The sequence below is a fragment of the Ruditapes philippinarum genome, unplaced genomic scaffold (assembly GCF_026571515.1).
Source record: "Ruditapes philippinarum isolate M1 unplaced genomic scaffold, ASM2657151v2 ctg579_1_1_1_1, whole genome shotgun sequence".
NCBI lineage: Eukaryota > Metazoa > Mollusca > Bivalvia > Venerida > Veneridae > Ruditapes > Ruditapes philippinarum.
In genome coordinates this window covers 484,719-503,554 of record NW_026861557.1, presented here as the reverse complement: position 1 = coordinate 503,554, position 18,836 = coordinate 484,719, and the positions used below count along the sequence as shown (strand labels likewise).

Sequence of the window (18,836 nt, the reverse complement as noted above, 5' to 3'; positions counted from 1 at the left end):
TTCATACTTTTTTTAAAAATAAAATAACATATCATATAAATTATTATGTAACATATTTATTTTCTTTTATTTATTTTATCCAGTCTGAATGATGTAGATTCTAACTTTTTTCTGAAATTTACCAAAATGGAAACGTCTTTTGGTAAATTTGAGCTGTTCTAGATCTAATATAAATAAGTTATTACAGTATTAAAAGATAAACTAAAAAGAAATTATATAGATCGTAACTAAATCATTCAAGTTGTTTAACTGGATGGAGTCGATAACTAAGTACAGTTCAGACTGATTAAATGAAATCAAACTATGTGCATTATGTAGAGACACCACTTTGTATTGCTTCTGGTCCCCCTAGAGTCAATGTCAAAGTATAAGGGTTTCACTAAGTTTTGTGATCGAACGCAAACTTTGGGAATTCCTCCCAGCTGTCTCCATCGGGACTGTATTTGACAGTAGTAGTGCGCAAAAAAATTAAATTGTTAAGATATTTAAATTCCATTAAAAACTGAAATTAAATAAAAAATAACCAGAAAGTGTGGACTTCCTGACCGGATTTTGCTAGTAGTCTATTAATACAGCTTCTTATGTGTACAGTTTTGTCATGTCACGATAGATTATGTAAATGACCGCGAGTATTTAATGTCAAGTTTTCCCTAGAACTATTATTCTTCTAGCGGCTTTTTATAAAATTTCTATTTGCAGCAGTGTAACAAAACTAGAACGAAAGTTAGAAATGTGACCACAGGATCCCTCCGCCTCATTTGGTAGATACTTTAAATGTATATTTTATAAAAGTCAAGTGTTATATTAGCGAATGATATATTATAAAAGTATTATAACACAAAACCTATCGCTGATGCAACTCTTGTTTTTGATTTGAAAACTTAAAGTATTTCGTGCGTTGCTGTGACCTTGACCTAGTGACCTAAAATCAATAATCATAACCAAACAGCACCAAATCTTACGGGTGTAGACAGAATCAGTCTCTTGTCATTTATATACAAGCTTTAAGTTGTCGATGCCACTGTGACCTTGACTTTTAACCCACTGCCATCAACAGAAGTCATCTTGTAGTCATAACAAATCTTCAAACAGAATCTCAGGACTATAGGCCAAAGCATTGCCTTAATTTTTGTCAGACAAGCTTCTTCTGGTGATGGCCAAGGTAATTTAGATCTTTGACCTTCAAATCAATAAGGATTATCCAAACTTCAGACCTAAGTTTAGGATTGTAGGTCAAAATTTTCTCTAGTTACTGGTTGGACAATTAATTTTAGTGGACAATGTCAAAGTCAAATTGACCTTCGACCTAAAATCCAATAGGGTTCATCTACTAGCCATGGGATGTTGCATAAATCAAGGCTTATTCCCTCTCAAGTAAAGATATGAGGCAAGTACAAGCAGACGTAAATATCCCAACCCAATCACAGTATGATAACTATCCTGATATATATTAAGTGGAGATATGACAGGCAGATTACTAGTTCATGCATGTACTGCTGGTAAATCAATACATATCATACCTGTACACCCCCTTATATAACTGCAAAAAATCTTCTTTTTTTTTCATACACCTATCTTTAAGTGTCCTGCTGTTCTGGTAATAATTATAATTTCTGACAACCATGTGCCGTGTGGGTGTGTTTGAGTTGCAAGTGTGATGTATTCATGTAGAAGTAAAACAGCATGATGGCATGGCAAATTTCAGACAACATACCAAGTGTGGTATAAACAATGAAGAACACAATGACTAAACTAGCAATTTTATTCTTTGATATGATCAAACTGTTTTATACATTATTGCACAGATCACAATTCATTCCATCTACCAATGACAACACTACACTAGACTCAATATATTCAACATTCTATAAATATCTTCAACATTCAACATATAAATACAATTAGATCATTTTTTTGTATTCTAACAGAAAACTTTTGCCGTGTGACCCTGTTACAGAAAATACCTATAATTAACATTCAACATAATTACAAAAGTTGTAAGATAATGATTATACTATGAAATTATATTATATCATTTAACTGTTTTAAATACAGCAAAACCTAACAGTTTTTTCTTAAACAAGAGCTGACAGAAGACAGCATTATGCTTGACTATTCGATAGAGTAGTACAAGGATGTTTCATTGAGTATAAAAAGGGGCATAAATATGTAAATAAGTAAATCAGAGTTATGGGACCTGTGCCAATCATGTTAAAAAATCACAGTGAAAATGTATGTTAAGTTTCATTCCATTACCTTCAGTAGTTAGGGAGATACCAGCTTACAAGCAAAAAGTTAACCCTTCAGTAGTTAGGGAGATACCAGCTTACAAGCAAAAAGTTAACCATGAGTTTCATTGAGCTGTCTGTAGGACAGCAACGTTCGACTATTCTTAGTGCTTGATAGTAAAAAAAGCCTTGATAATGTAAAATTTTCTAAGTTAACAAAAAGGCAAAATTTGCCTTTAAATCCATGTTACAGTTTTAGACCTTGAAGAGAGTCCTTTTATACTCTCAAAGAGAAGCATAAAATTTCAACTTGCTTTAAAGCCATGTGTCAATAGAATATGAAAATATCTGAGGTGGTATGCAAATTTAAATGTAAATTCTAATGTAAATTGTAATGCTTCATAGAGTTACCTCCTTCTGACTACAGGTTGAGGTCATGATGGTGAACAAGTGTGCAAAGTTTCAAAGCCATAATGTAAATGGACTTTGAAAATATCTGAGGTATTACAAAAACTTTAACATAAACTCTAAGTCAAAAAGGGACATAATTCTGTCAAAATGCTTAATACAGTTACCTCCTCCTGACTACAGGTTGGGGTCATGATGGTGAACAACTACGCAAAGTTTCAAAGCCATATGTCAATGGACTTTGAAAATATTTGAGGTATTGCAAAAACTTTAACGTAAATTCTAAGTTGAAAAAGGGGCATAATTCTGTCAAAATGCTTGATACAGTTACCTACTCCTGTCTACAGGTTGGGGTCATGATGGTGAACAAGTATGCAAAGTTTCAAAGCCATATGTCCATGGACTTTGAAAATATTTGAGGTACATTTTGTATTACAAAAACTTTAACATAAGTGGTTCCGCTGACGCCGACACCGATGCCCACGCTCGGGTGCCTACAATAGCTCTACTGATTCTTAATGAATAGTCAAGCAAAAAGGGGCATAAAATTGGAAATAAGCAAATCAGAGCTATCCTATGACAGCATGCTCGACAATAAGAACAGTTATCAAAATAATGGCATTGGACTAATGGAAAGGACAGGGATTGTATACAGGTCTACCTTTTGACAGACCAGCACTCTTACCTGTGCGCATGGCTGGTTTATGGAAATGCATTTTATATCTATCTGAATATTATTATGAAAATGGCTTTTGAAAAGAAGTTTGAAGTACTGCAAGTGAAAATTGAAATATTTATTAAAAAAAATGCAGTTATATATGAAACAACTGGTACTTTTTATTAGTATTCATGAATATACAAAATGGAAGATGCCGTAAAATGCTTAAGTTACAAATAAGAATCTGAATATCATAAAAGCAAATAAACATTTGAACAAAGCAAAAACACTTTTGAACAAAGTACACTTTCGGTCAACCTGCAATGAGTAAAGGTGTCAGTCTTAATAAAGATGTGAATAATTATGATAGCAAAAGCACATTAACCAAGAGACAAAGTAGAAAAGGGGAGATAAATCAGCCTAAATGCAAGATAGAGTTATGGAACTTGGTCAGTGACCTGCAATAATGACCATAAATGCATATGTGAAGTTTTAAATAAATATCTTTGATATTATTGAGATATGTAAAACTTGCATGTAAACATTAACCAAGAGACTAAGTAGAAAAAGGGAGATAAATCAGCCTAAATGAAAGATAGAATTATGGCACTTGGTCAGTGACATACATTTATAACCCTTCATGCAAATTATGTTAAGTTTCAAATTAAAATCTCTGATAGTTATTGAGATATGTAAAACTTAGTACAAAAGGAGCATAATAAATATGTCAAAATACATGGCAGAGTAATGGATCTTGAGATGTGACCTTCAACTATGACCATCAGTACATGTGTAAAGTTTCAAGAAAATATCTTTGATAGTTCTTAAGACCTTAAACCTTTAACCAAACTTTCTAAGTTTCAAAAGGGGCATTATTCTGCAACATTGCAGGCAGAGTTATGCAACTTTTCAAACTGATGTACATTGTTACTATAAAAAAGTATTGTAAATTTCAATTGAATATCTGAAGCAATAATTGAGATATTTGACTTTACAAAATATTTTAACCAACGTAGATGCCAACATGGATGCCATCGCAATAGCTCTCCATATTCTTCGAATAGTAGAGCTAAAATAGACAAGGAGACCACAAAGATAACCTTTAAAAAGAATCTTCATACCCTAATAAAAAAGTATTATTACATCTTATAGAAATGATTCACCGTATGTTTTAAAGGGTATAGTATACTTAAATACAATGGAAAATATTGCGCTGTCCGTCCTTGTTAGAGATTTATCTTAAAAATTAATGTAACAAAATCAAATAATTTCATGCATATATTCAGTAGTGAATTATTTATGATATACAACACTTACTTGGATCATAGTGTATACAAATGTAATGTTACTGTAATATTAATGTCTATATAAAATCATGAAAGATGAATGTGTGTATTTAACTTCTTACAAAATTTATATACAATTTTATATACAATATCAGGAATAAACGAAGCATTTGGCAATGACAAGTTAATGCTGACAAAGCGTTATCAATTCAATCTATTATTAACGGCTGTTGTAGAATTGTATCTTAGCAAATGAGTCTACAGAAAACATTGTATTGAGTGTAACAAATTATATTTACCGGTATAATTAATCTATTTAATATATTGTATGTGTTCTGACACTCCTACCACATCATTTATTTTTGTTGGGACTATAATCTAGAGGCGACATATGACGACTTTCCAGTTTTACTGGTGCAGCAATATCTTGTACATTATTTCCCGTAAAGTTGAGTACCTCAGTAGAACCACTGACCTTCAGTGTCAGATAGCTTACTAACATGAAAGAATCCAAAGTCCCTGATGGGACTTGAACTATCAGCGTTGAGTAGTGAGTGATATGAAGTCAGTGACCTTGACTAATCAGTCATGGAGCCACCCTTGGCATTACTTCAAACCTGCAAGCAAAACATTTGGAAGAAGCACCAACAGTCCTTAATTATTCATTCCTGGGTATCAAACCCTAGTGGTAAGTCAGCAAATGAGAATATATCACCAGCATTAACCAATAAAGTAATTATAAAAACTATCAAAATGATTAATATACAAGTTATTGCTACTAATAGCCTTACTGATAATCGTGCAAATTTTACATTAGTTATGATGAGTCTCAACAGCAGACATAGAAAAACTGAGATATATTAATATTTACATAATCATATGTTCAGAGACGCTAAAAACATGTAACACAAGATATTTATTTGTTCATAGAACAAATAAACAAACATTCTACAATAAATGATGTATATTCTATACAATGGTAAATCAGATTATAATCTTGACATTAGTTCAACCCTGACATCTGTTTATAGTGATGACACTCCTTTAGCTCTGGTATTGTTAAACCTTGACAGTCATCAAATTAACAAGGCAATATTCATTCAAAACAAGGAGGCCACTCAGCATCGCTCAAGAAGATTACTCCAAAGCTGACTAATGTGTTAGTAAGGGAGGTAATTTAAAAATGTTGGTTAATCATTTTCCAGATTTAACAAAGTGACCCTAGACATATATTTTTTCAACTTGATAAGTTACTTATCAAATAAGCATTCTGATAAAAGTTTTATTAAAAAAAGTCTAGGTATGTGTACAATTTTTCATTTAATTTGACCTAGTTTATTACTTAAATATAGGCAACAAATTTCTGGGAGGAAAAACAAATTAGATAGGCCTTACAGGTTTAAGTTAGAAAGAAAATGCTGCCACTCTAAATTCAAAATGACAACAGGATATTTGGTGATCTCAATAGCTCGCCTATGATCAAGTTTTTCTAAGGTGAGTTAAAAATGTAAAATTATCAAACTGAATATACATGTAGATGATAAAAATATAAGGTAAAAAGTTTATAAATAGTAGTGCATTGTCCAAAACAAAATAATCACAGCAATATGACATCAGCATAATAACACTGGTTTATATTATAAAATAAACACTGACAGTATTCAACTATCTATAATCAATGTTAGACATTTCCTTCGGAAGACGTTCCTTCACATCCCTTGATTCAGACAACCACTCCACAATGCAGGATTTCTGTTAGTTTTGTTTTTTTACATGACAGGACTAGAAATGTTTTTTTTCAAAATTAATATATCATTTGATATAGTTCTGTATCAGTAACTTGTACAAATATAATACCTATTCGCTCACCTCGTTCTTGCAAAATAATATCTTCATAATTGTTAAAAAAAATTAAAACTCAAGTGTTAAAAAAGGCCAAATAAATTGTGAGCATATTTCTGTATTATCTTTTGCATATGTTTCTGTTTTGAGTGCCCCAGTTGATCTATGTAAGTAATTCAAATATTTTATTTTAAGCTCTTGGACCTCAGTGAAGTTAATATTATTATTATCATTTCTAGATTTATACATGGTCATTATTTTTGTTGTTGTTTTTTTTAGGAGGGTGTGGGGGGGTCATTTTGATAACTTCACAGGTCATGATATATAAATATTCTGTAGAGAACCAGTCAGATAACGGACTCTAGGAGATCACAACAGCTCATCTTTGCACTTTCTGCAGAAAGCTTAAAACATGGTCAATAATTTAACTTTTTTCCTTTCACTTTCCTAATTAGCTTAAAATATATAAGCTTAAGATCAATTTAAATACATACCCTGTTTCATAAAGTATTTTTGCTAGTATAAATGTATACCAACTAGAATTGATCAGAACTATTATTACATGTATTTCATTTAAAAGAGTTTAGGTGGTTCCTTTGTCTTTTTTTCTTTAAATTGTCCATTAGAAAAATGACAATCATAATTCATTAAAGCTGTTTTCATCAATTAGACAGCAGGTGTTTTTTTGTATCATTATAGTTATGTATTAGAAATTCACTTTACCCTTCTTTTCTGTAAAAAAATCATCCAAATGTAATCACAATGTAATCAGCATTCTATATATAGATAAAAATGTTGTAATATATAAAATCATAATTCAAACAAATCATCATTTGCTTTTTCGGACCGTTTAACGGCAGTTTTGACTTTACTTGACTTCATATTTGATCGTATAACAAGCACTGGACTATCAGGGTCCTCCAATGAAATTTTTCTCGTCGGTTGCGCAGCACGAGAAGAGTGTGTGATGTCAGAATGACGTCTTGGAATAAGAGAACTGAGATTGTCGTCACGGTGACTGAAAAATAAAATAAATATAATACATATCAATTAAATTTAAATGTTATAATTTGATTATTTTTGTAATAAAAGAAAGTAAATGTAATAATGACCATTATATGTTTTCAATTAGATATTGAGACATTTTTTATTTCTATAAATAAAACCACTTGTTAACATGAATACAAATTCAAAAGAAGAAACAGAAATGGTTATCACAAAATATTTTGAAATATATCATAATTAACTGAACACCATCAAAATTAAGCAAATGGCTGGATATATACACCAATAAGAATAACAAATGTCAAGCTAGCTTAAGATAAGCTAAGGGCATGCGATCTATATCACATCTACATTAGAATAGAAGACAAAATCATTTTCATAAATCATGCAATAAAAAGTATGTGTAAAAAGTCAAATAATGAGTTATTGAGATATTTTGGCAAAATAATGACCTGTCTAATTCTTATTATCAGATAAGTGGATACAATTTTCATCATAACATAATTTCTTTACAAAAGTGCACACATGAGCACATGTCAATGTTTGTAGGATCTTACAATTTTCTCAAAAAATCGACAATGAGTTAAATCTTTAAGTATATTTCTTTAATATGTACATTTTAACAAAAATTCTACAAAACAAACAAAAAAGAATACTAAAGGACCTGAAAATAACGCATTGTTAACAGGGTTTTTTTAAAAAAATATTTTTGCATTGACTTAATTTTTTTGGATAAAAATTCAACATTGTTTTCAGAAATTGTAGACAGAATCAGGGCTCGAAGTAAATGTTTCTCAACATGAAACTGTAAATTTTTATTTATATTTTTTGTTGGGTTTTACGTTGCACCAACACAGGAGAGGTTATATGGTGCATCAGACTGGTGGACAATGATCTCAGGTGGAACTAACAACATTCTGAAGGCTCAAGCTTGATAGCTTCCTCACAAGAAAGATTCCAAAGTCCCTGGTGGGATTCGAACCCACAGCTGTGAGGTGCAAGTTATTTGAAGTCAACAGTTTTAATCAACTGGCTACAGACGCCCCTAATTTGTTAACTTTTTAAGAATTTCCCATTTTATTTGTTTTCTTCAAAGTGACAAGACTAACACCTTGTGTTAAATTTTTGGCATATATCCTATGTTGAGAAACACTTACGTGGAGTCCTGATTCTGATGAATCACCAAAACTTCCATTTATTTGGGGACCAGATTTATTTGAAACTACAATCATGTAATTTCAAAATTTTGGAGGGTTCAACAACTGCACAACAGAGGATTATCTCAGTGCATGAAACAGTCAATGAAAATTAATGAACAGTGTCATATCTTATGTTGGTAAACAGATCAGACTTAATACATATATCCTGGTTTATGACATGCAAAGAATGCAAAAATAAAGAGAAAATTCAAAAGGAATACAAATAAATAAACATTAACATACACTCAAGCAACTTTGAACTATTTTGCTAGTAAATAGGCTACACATGCTATGATGCTACATAATACAAGCAAACATTTGCTATTTCTATGCTGCCATGAGAATATCTAGTCACCAATCATTAGCTGGTCCTGTCTAACTAAAATATTTGCTGGTTCTTCAATCACATCTATGTTTCACATATACCTCAGATATTGACAGACACATATCTCAGATATTTTCGAAGACAGAAAGGATTTAAAAAGCTTCTGTTGATTCTATTTGTTTATTAACAATTTGTTTCTGTTTTAATGTTTGTTATTGTCCTGTTTCTTTGTTTGCAACAATAATTTGTTTCTATGTTTATTTCTTTGTTTTGGGTTATTATTAATGTGTGGTGAAAAATGATTTTATTTCCCCGTTATTCACTATCAATTACACTTAAAAAGAAGGAAATAATGAATATGATACGAAATTAACAATGGGAAGCTCTTTTCTAACAAAATAATATTTTAAGCAATGCTTTTATTGAGTCACATGTCAGATTTATTCAGCCAAAAACATTAAAGGAGGATAATCATGACAGAAGTAGATAACTCTGTCTGACAATGAAGTCAGTAAAAATATAATTGGAGAAAACCATGAATAAATATCAAGATGAAAATCATCTTATTATTACTTTTTTTAATAATAACCCATTCAGTAATATTTAAAGGGAGATAATAATAAAATTCATGACATTGTTAACAAAATAATTTACCCAGAAAGTTAAAGGATGATACATGTGAAAATATATAATTGAGCTGTGTCATGACAAAATCAACAAAATGGGTTTGCGACCAGCATGGATCCAGACCAGCTTGCGCATCCGCGCAGTCTGATCAGGATCCATGCTGTTCACTATCAGTTTCTCTACATGTTATAGGGTTGGTAAGCGAACAGCATGGATCCTGATCAGACTGCGTGGATGCGCAGGCTGGTCTGGATCCATGCTGGTCGCAAAACGCACTATGTTGGTTTTGTCGTGACACTGCTCATATAACATTATTCAAATAATGGTTTACCACAGGTGTAACTTAACACATGATTATAAATTTCAAATATTTGTCAAAAGAAAGTAAAGGGAGATAAACATGAAAAAAAAATATTATTCAGAATGTAATATAATAAATGTGTAATTTATCATTACCATCTATATAGTTACCTAACATATAAATATAGAATACATGTGTACGACAAACATATTGTATACATGACAGATATGATCTTGTTTATCTAACAGTTAAATAGTACTTCATTTCAGGACATAGTTTAATAGTACTCTATTGAAAATGACCAACCCATTGTTTCAGTTATCATTACCATATATAAAAGAATGATAACTATTGTATATAAAAGTACAGCATACTTAAATTAATTGATGATTATCAGTGTATATATATATATATGCTTATTCAATATCCTTGTTGAAAAGTAGATGCATGTTATTAAAATATTGTTTTTATAATTTACAAAACAGATTACAATTGTATGGCCATTTATTTATATTATGATAAAATATGCAGTTACATCACATAATTTATGTGTAGTTATTTATGTTTGATATGAATGTAGGTATATTATGATAAAAGAATGAAAATTACTCGTTAAAACTCACAGTATTTAGGTACAATTATTATATAATCTCACAAGTTCATTTTCTAAATTGGAACATGAATTTCTCTTAAGATAAAGCGACTTTATACACTTTTCAAAATGCCTGTCTTTAAAGGCTCATTAATAAGCCTCAACAATGCTATTTTAATTTTTTAATAGCTTCTTATTTTTGATGTCCTGTTACAGTTTCCAAAAAGTTCCTGGTTGGCCACATAACTTAGCTTTTAGTGTTTTAGCATTCATGAATTTATTATTTTGTTTGGAAGTCAAAATTACACTTTGTTTATTCATTGCTACCATTCTGATAAAGTACCCATTTAGTGTTTATTTCTTAAGGTGATAAGCCACTCACATGTTCTTAATCAATCATTAGAAAATTATACCCTTTTTACAATATGAAAATTTTGTTTATTTCCAAGGAATAAATGTGCTATTAACAGAGTTACTGTTCCTTAAAGTCAATATAAGCTGTACTGCTACATATACCGTATATATATAATGTAAAGGGAGACAACTAAACAATGTCAAAGGCTTTCTGAATATATTTGTGTGTATTTAAGCAATTAACTAAACAGAAATCAATTAAAATAGTGTTCAAATACAACAAAACACCCATAATATTTTGATATTCAAATCCCCATAGCTACAAAACTATACTAATGTGCAGTTCCTAATTAGAAGCAGACTATGAGTACAATGTAAGTGCCCATTTCATTAATTCAGCTGAATAGATTACAGAGTTTAATCACAGGAAATGTATAATATGTTATAGCTGGTATGAAAAAAAAAATGAAACAAGATCCATCAATTTTAATTGCATCTAACTTGCCATGTGAAAATCTTTCAAAGATATTGAATTTCTTGTTGTGTGACTAACAACATTTTACCATTCAGTTTATTTAAGAAATAGTTATGATTCTGTGGTGAGAAGATATTAAATTTTCACATTAAAATGTATCTTAAAACAAAATATTAAGCCTTTTTTGACAACTTTTGGATATTTGTAATTACCAATTATGATTTTTGTATTGAACAATATTTTAACTGTAAACATATTTAAACAAGGAAGGATTTTTAAAAAAGAACAGATAATCTAAAGTGGGTTTCTTACCAGGTAGGGTCAACTATACTAGCATTTCAACTGAAATAAGGTAAATAAATAATAAAAAAGAAAAAAAACAGCATATTCAAAATAATTTCCCTCTTCAACAAATGACAAACAAACATTAAAATTCCTTTATGGGTGTAGGAGATATGCTCCAGACAAAAATCGGATGCCACCCGCCCAGCACAACGGGCGTATAATGTTTAATCAAGGTGTGCACTGACACAAAATTTGAGTTTTCCAGGTTCAAAATATAATGTTTGTTATGAAGTTAAAGAAATGTGTATGCATAACCCAAATGATGATTTTTTTTCATTTCATAATTGATAACTAACTTTATAATAAGTTTTCATAACATGTTCTGGTTTTGTATATTTTGTTACAATTAATAGGCAATTTAATTGGATATAAAACTGATTTGTACACTTAAGACAATTTTTTGAATTTTCATTAAATGTTGTGTTTCTAACTAAAAAATATGTCTTGTCTTAATGTACTGACAAAAAAGAGTGACATACAAGAATAAATGTTGCATTCTTGCTTTTCAAAAAGTAAAGTTCCTAATACAAAAGTATATTGGAGTGTTGACAGCAAAACTTTCATTACTGAGTAAACTTAAAGAACAAGTTTGAGAAGACGGGCCTGCCATAATTTATGATAACTTAACCAAATCAACAAAGGTCATAATGGCGACTAACAAGAGTTACTGGTGGAGAAGACAAATTCCGAGTGCCCCTCCTAGGATTATTTCAAGTACAAACAGCCACCTGAATATAAACAATGATGTTCTATAAGCTAGCAGGATAGCTACCTCACATGAAAGAATTCAAAATCTCTAGCAAGACAGTGAGGGGCTATAGCATTGCTATGAGCACTCCATATACTTAACCATCACCAATGAATTGTGCACTTGAATATGAATGTGTTCTCTGATACTAAAAGTGCTACCTGTAAATTAAAAGGTCAAATGTCAAGGACAGTAAATCGGAAAGGTCAACATTCTGTTTCCTTTTCACTAATGCTATAGGGGTTGTCCATATGATACCTTTGCACTGGTGCTTCTTGCCCTGAATCACTAAAATGAAAAGTACTGAACTTAAACCTAGGTGTAAACTTATAATAATACATTAAAGCCATTATGAGCATTTAGCATAACAAGAGGGCCATGATGGCCCTGAGGTCGCTCACCTGTATATAGGCCCCCCACCCCCGGGCCAATTTTTACCCAAGGGCTTTTATTTGTTTATTTGAACAGACTAAATGGTAGACACCCATAATAAGATGTTTCATGCTAAACATCTAATTTCTAGCTCATTGGGTTTTTTAAAAGAAGATTTTTAAAGTTTTTACTATACACATATAGTTAAAAACAATGACACCCCTGGGGCAGGGCCAGTTTTGACCCCCGGGCTTTTATTTGAACAAACTTTGTAGATATTTACTTAAAGATGTTTCATGCTTAATATCTAAACTCTAGCTATTTGTTTTTTTTCAAAGAAGATTTTTTAAGTTTTTGCTATACACATATAAGGAAAATCAATGACCCCCCCCCCACCCGGGCGGGGCCAGTTTTGACCCCAAGGCTTTTATTTGAACATACTTGGTAGACACCCATTAGAACATGTTTCATGCTAAATATCTTAGCTCTAGCTCTTTGAGTTCTTTAAAAGAAGATTTTTTAAGTTTTTACTATATGCATATAGGGAAAATCAATGACCCCCTGGGGCGGGGCCAATTTTGACCCAAGGGCTTTTATTTGAACAAACTTGGTAGACACTTATTAGAAGATGTTTCATGCTAAATATCTTAGCTCTAGCTCTTTGGGTTCTTTAAAAGAAGATTTTTTTAAGTTTTTACTAATTGCATATAGGGAAAATCTATGACCCCCTGGGGCAGGGTCAATTTTGACCCCAGGGCTTTTATTTGAACAAACTTGGTAGACATTCACTAGAAGATGTTTCATGCCAAATATCTAAGCTCTAGCTCTTATGGTTCTTTAAAAGAAGATTTTTTAAGTTTTTACTATATGCATATAGGGAAAATCAATGACCCCCCCGGGGTGGGGCCAATTTTGACCACAGGGCTTATATTTGAACAAACTTGGTAGACACTCACTAGAAGATGTTTCATGCTTAATATCTTAGCTCTAGCTCTTTGGGTTCTTTAAAAGAAGATTTTTTAAGTTTTTACTATATGCATATAGGGAAAATCAATGACCCCCTGGGGCAGGGCCAATTTTGACCCCAGGGCTTTTATTTGAACAAACTTGGTAGACATTCACTAGAAGATGTTTCATGCTTAATATCTAAGCTCTAGCTCTTGGGGTTGTTTAAAAGAAGATTTTTTAAGTTTTTACTATATGCATATAGGGAAAATCAATGACCCCCCGGGGCGGGGCCAATTTTGACCCCAGGGCTTTTATTTGAACAAACTTGGTAGACACTCACTAGAAGATGTTTCATGCCAAATATCTTAGCTCTAGCTCTTTGGGTTCTTTAAAAGAAGATTTTTTAAGTTTTTACTATATGCATATAGGGAAAATCAATGACCCCCTGGGGCGGGGCCAATTTTGACCCCAGGGCTTTTATTTGAACAAACTTGGTAGACACTTACTAGAAGATGTTTCATGCCAAATATCTAAGCTCTAGCTCTCGGGGTTGTTTAAAAGAAGATATTTAAAGATTTTTCTTTCGGTTGCCATGGCAACCAGAGTTCTGCATGAACTTAAATTCTTTGAACAATTTTTAAAGGTGACCACCAAAGGAACATTCCTGTGAAGTTTGGATGAAATTGGCTCAGTGGTTTATGAGGAGATGTCATTTAAAGCAAAAGTTTACGGACGGACGGCGGACGGACGCCGGACGAAAAGCGATCACAAAAGCTCACCCTGTCACTTTGTGACAGGTGAGCTAAAAAGCTGGGAACTTATTTATATGTATTTAATGACCATGGTTTTAGCTACTGAACAATAAAATTACTTATTACTTGGTACTATTCATATTTACGGATACAATTTATAAACCTGGATAATGTACATAAACATGGATACTGTATATAACCTAGGAAATGTTACAAAAACCTAGGAAATGTACATTAACCTAGAAAATGTACATAATCAATGACCTTTAAACACTATTTCAAAGTGAAGAAAATCTTGCCAATCAACATCTTATTTCAGGCATATTTTGATATATATTGTATGTCATGTTGCTTTAAATGTAGGTCAAATTTTGTTTTTCACAGAATTGCCTTTATGAAGTGTTTACTTTTTAGCTCAAAAATGACTAAAACCAGTTTTAAAGCAGGTGCCAGAGAACGGCCTTCAATGCACAAAACGCCACAATAATGCTTATAAATCTGTTTTAAGCATAAGTAACTAAATAAAAATTCAATAGTGTTATGATTGTGATTGTGAATACTTAAGATATTGGCATTGATACAAAAGTTTAAAGGGGCACATCTCTAAAAATACTGATTCCTAAATTAATTGTCACAAATTATTAAATATATTAATACCTTGTCCTCATTAGCATGTCAGCCAACAATAAGTATAATTATCTTTGATAGTTTTCAAAAACTTTTATCAGTAACAATCAATAATCTTAGTATAAAATCTAAACATTTTAAGGCATTTCACAAATTATTGTGAAGATGAAATTAGTCTTAACTTTTTTACAGTTTTTTTTACTTCTGAATCAAATATGTTTGTGGTTTTCCAAGGTTTTTGATTTGTAAAGAATGTGCATCATAAAAATTTTTTTTTAAACCTGTTTTTTTCTTATATAAATCTCCATCATTCATTCTTTAAGAATTATCCATTATCATTTTTGAAGATATCAAGATGAAAATATAAAATTGGTCAGCCAACATTATATAGAATCAGATGAGACTATACTGAGGTGCAGGAGCTGGCCTGACAGTCTATACTGGTGGTAAGTGAGGATCAGGTCTGGTCTGACAGTCTATACTGGTGGTAAGTGAGGATCAGGCCAGGCCTGACAGTCTATACTGGTGGTAATTGAGGATCAGGCCTGGTCTGACAGTCTATACTGGTGGTAATTGAGGATAAGGCCTGGCCTGACAGTCTATACTTGTGGTAATTGAGGATCAGGTCTGGTCTGACAGTCTATACTGGTGGTAATTGAGGATCAGGTCTGGCCTGACAGTCTATACTGGTGGTAATTGAGGATCAGGTCTGGCCTGACAGTCTATACTTGTGGTAATTGAGGATCAGGTCTGGTCTGACAGTCTATACTGGTGGTAATTGAGGATCAGGCCTGGTCTGACAGTCTATACTGGTGGTAATTGAGGATCAGGTCTGGCCTGACAGTCTATACTTGTGGTAATTGAGGATCAGGTCTGGTCTGACAGTCTATACTGGTTGTAATTGAGGATCAGGCCTGGTCTGACAGTCTATACTGGTGGTAATTGAGGATAAGGCCTGGCCTGACAGTCTATACTTGTGGTAATTGAGGATCAGGTCTGGTCTGACAGTCTATACTGGTGGTAAGTGAGGATCAGGTCTGGTCTGACAGTCTATACTGGTGGTAATTGAGGATAAGGCCTGGCCTGACAGTCTATACTTGTGGTAATTGAGGATCAGGCCTGGTCTGACAGTCTATACTGGTGATAATTGAGGATCAGGCCTGGCCTGACAGTCTATACTGGTGGTAATTGAGGATCAGGTCTGGCCTGACAGTCTATACTTGTGGTAATTGAGGATCAGGCCTGGTCTGACAGTCTATACTGGTGGTAATTGAGGATCAGGCCTGGCCTGACAGTCTATACTGGTGGTAATTGAGGATCAGGTCTGGCCTGACAGTCTATACTTGTGGTAATTGAGGATCAGGCCTGGTCTGACAGTCTATACTGGTGGTAAGTGAGGATCAGGTCTGGTCTGACAGTCTATACTGGTGGTAATTGAGGATCAGGTCTGGCCTGAAAGTCTATACTGGTGGTAAATGAGGATCAGGCTGGCCTGACAGTCTATACTGGTGATAATTGAGGATCAGGCCAGGCCTGACAGTCTATATTGGTGGTAATTGAGGATCAGGCCTGGTCTGACAGTCTATACTGGTGATAATTGAGGATCAGGCCAGGCCTGACAGTCTATACTGGCGGTAAGTGAGGATCAGGCCTGGCCTGACAGTCTATACTGGCGGTAATTGAGGATCAGGTCTGGCCTGACAGTCTATACTGGAGGTTATTGAGGATCAGGCCTGGCCTGACAGTCTATACTGGTGGTAATTGAGGATCAGGCCTGGCCTGACAGTCTATACTGGTGGTAATGAGGATCAGGCCTGGCCTGACAGTCAATACTGGTGATAATTGAGGATCAGGCCTGGCCTTACAGTCTATACTGGTGGTAATTGAGGATCAGGTCTGGCCTGACAGTCTATACTGGTGGTAATTGAGGATCAGGCCTGGCCTGACAGTCTATACTGGCAGTAATTGAGGATCAGGCCTGGCCTGACAGTCTATACTGGTGGTAATTGAGGATCAGGCCTGGCCTTACAGTCTATACTGGTGGTAATTGAGGATCAGGCCTCGCCTGACAGTTGATACTGGCGGTAATTGAGGATCAGGCCTGGCCTGACAGTCTATACTGGTGGTAATTGAGGATCAGGCCTGGCCTTACAGTTTATACTGGTGGTAATTGAGGATCAGGCCTGGCCTTACAGTCTATACTGGCGGTAATTGAGGATCAGGCCTGGCCTGACAGTCTATACTGGTGGTAATTGAGGATCAGGCCTGGCCTTACAGTCTATACTGGTGGTAATTGAGGATCAGGCCTGGCCTTACAGTCTATACTGGTGGTAATTGAGGATCAGGTCTGGCCTTACAGTCTATACTGGTGGTAATTGAGGATCAGGCCTGGCCTTACAGTTTATACTGGTGGTAATTGAGGATCAGGCCTGGCCTGACAGTCTATACTGGTGGTAATTGAGGATCAGGCCTGGCCTGACAGTCTATACTGGTGATAATTGAGGATCAGGCCTGGCCTGACAGTCTATACTGGCGGTAATTGAGGATCAGGCCTGGCCTGACAGTCTATACTGGTGGTAATTGAGGATCAGGCCTGGCCTTACAGTCTATACTGGTGGTAAAGGTTACTCCATCAATCCGTGCAGGTTAATGTTTGAGACAGTTAAACAAGACATAAAGCAAAGTTTAAGAATTAAAGCCTTTATAAGATTTCTCTACATCCAGTTGTTAAAATGAAAAAAGTACACAAATAAAATGTATTATCAGAAAGTAGAATAACACATATAGCTCACCTTAATTATGCAATAGGTGAACTAAAACAGACAAATGGGGAAAAAAAGATTACATAAAATAACACAAAATTCTCAAAATTGACAGATATATTGTATACATATAAACAATTAAACATTTATTTATGAAAGAAAATTTGACTGTGCTACAAATGTACCAGCATGGGGTCACAAAGCCTTTTCTTCAACATTATAACATACATGTTTCTGTTTTAATTTAAGTATAAATGCAGTTGATTTGTGTTTCATAAGCATACCACAATTCATAAATATCTTAAATGCACTTGTCTATTATACTATGTTAAATATCTTAAATGGACATGTCCACTTTTCAATTCTTGACAATGCAATTCATCATTTTTAGGAATTTTTTCAAAATATGGACAGAATCAATTATCATTGAATATCAAGGTGTGCAGACCATGATCAGATGGTATGAAAGCACTGGCTGACCTTGCTCTGTCCTGATTGTATGGGTAGAATCTGTTACCCCAAGCTAGCTAACAGTTATGTATGGGGTTATGCCAAGCCTGCAGCAGTTTTAAAACTTTTATCACTGCCAAAAAAATTATTATCTGATGGGAATTTCAACGTGATTTTAAATAACACTTCCATTTTTAAAGGAACTTATCACATGAACTGCAGTACAGTAGTGCAATAAAGTCATTTAATAAAAATGATATTACACTAATATAACGACACTTTGATCTTACATACAAACATAACATTAAAGCTTGCTAATGTTAGAATTACATTATAGGCACACCAATGAAAAATGACTCTTTTTAACTGTAAATCGTTCTTATTTTGAATATGTGATAAATAGAATATTATGTTCATTTAGATTCAAAGCTAAATTTATTGAACTAAGGTTGAATAAAACAATACTATACTTGTCTGAGGCTCCCATAATATGCTGTTATTCAACTCCTTCAATAAATTTAGTATTGAACCT

At 33.3% G+C, this 18,836-nt stretch overlaps 1 protein-coding gene across 2 annotated transcripts in view; it reads right to left on the bottom strand.

Moving 5' to 3' along the window:
• Positions 1-1,748: 1,748 nt before the first annotated feature.
• The window catches only part of LOC132716101 (lysM and putative peptidoglycan-binding domain-containing protein 2-like), a 32,162-nt gene continuing 15,074 nt past the window's right edge, over positions 1,749-18,836 (bottom strand). Inside the window, exons 3-4 of one of the 2 annotated variants that reach the window (XM_060699276.1) lie at positions 12,652-12,681; positions 1,749-7,440 (exon numbers count right to left, since the gene is read on the bottom strand). In XM_060699276.1, the coding sequence (XP_060555259.1) occupies positions 7,233-7,440; positions 12,652-12,681 (238 nt within the window). In that variant the 3' untranslated portion in view covers positions 1,749-7,232. The remainder of the gene's footprint in view (positions 7,441-12,651; positions 12,682-18,836) is intronic. The other variant, XM_060699277.1, reaches the window with a different exon arrangement.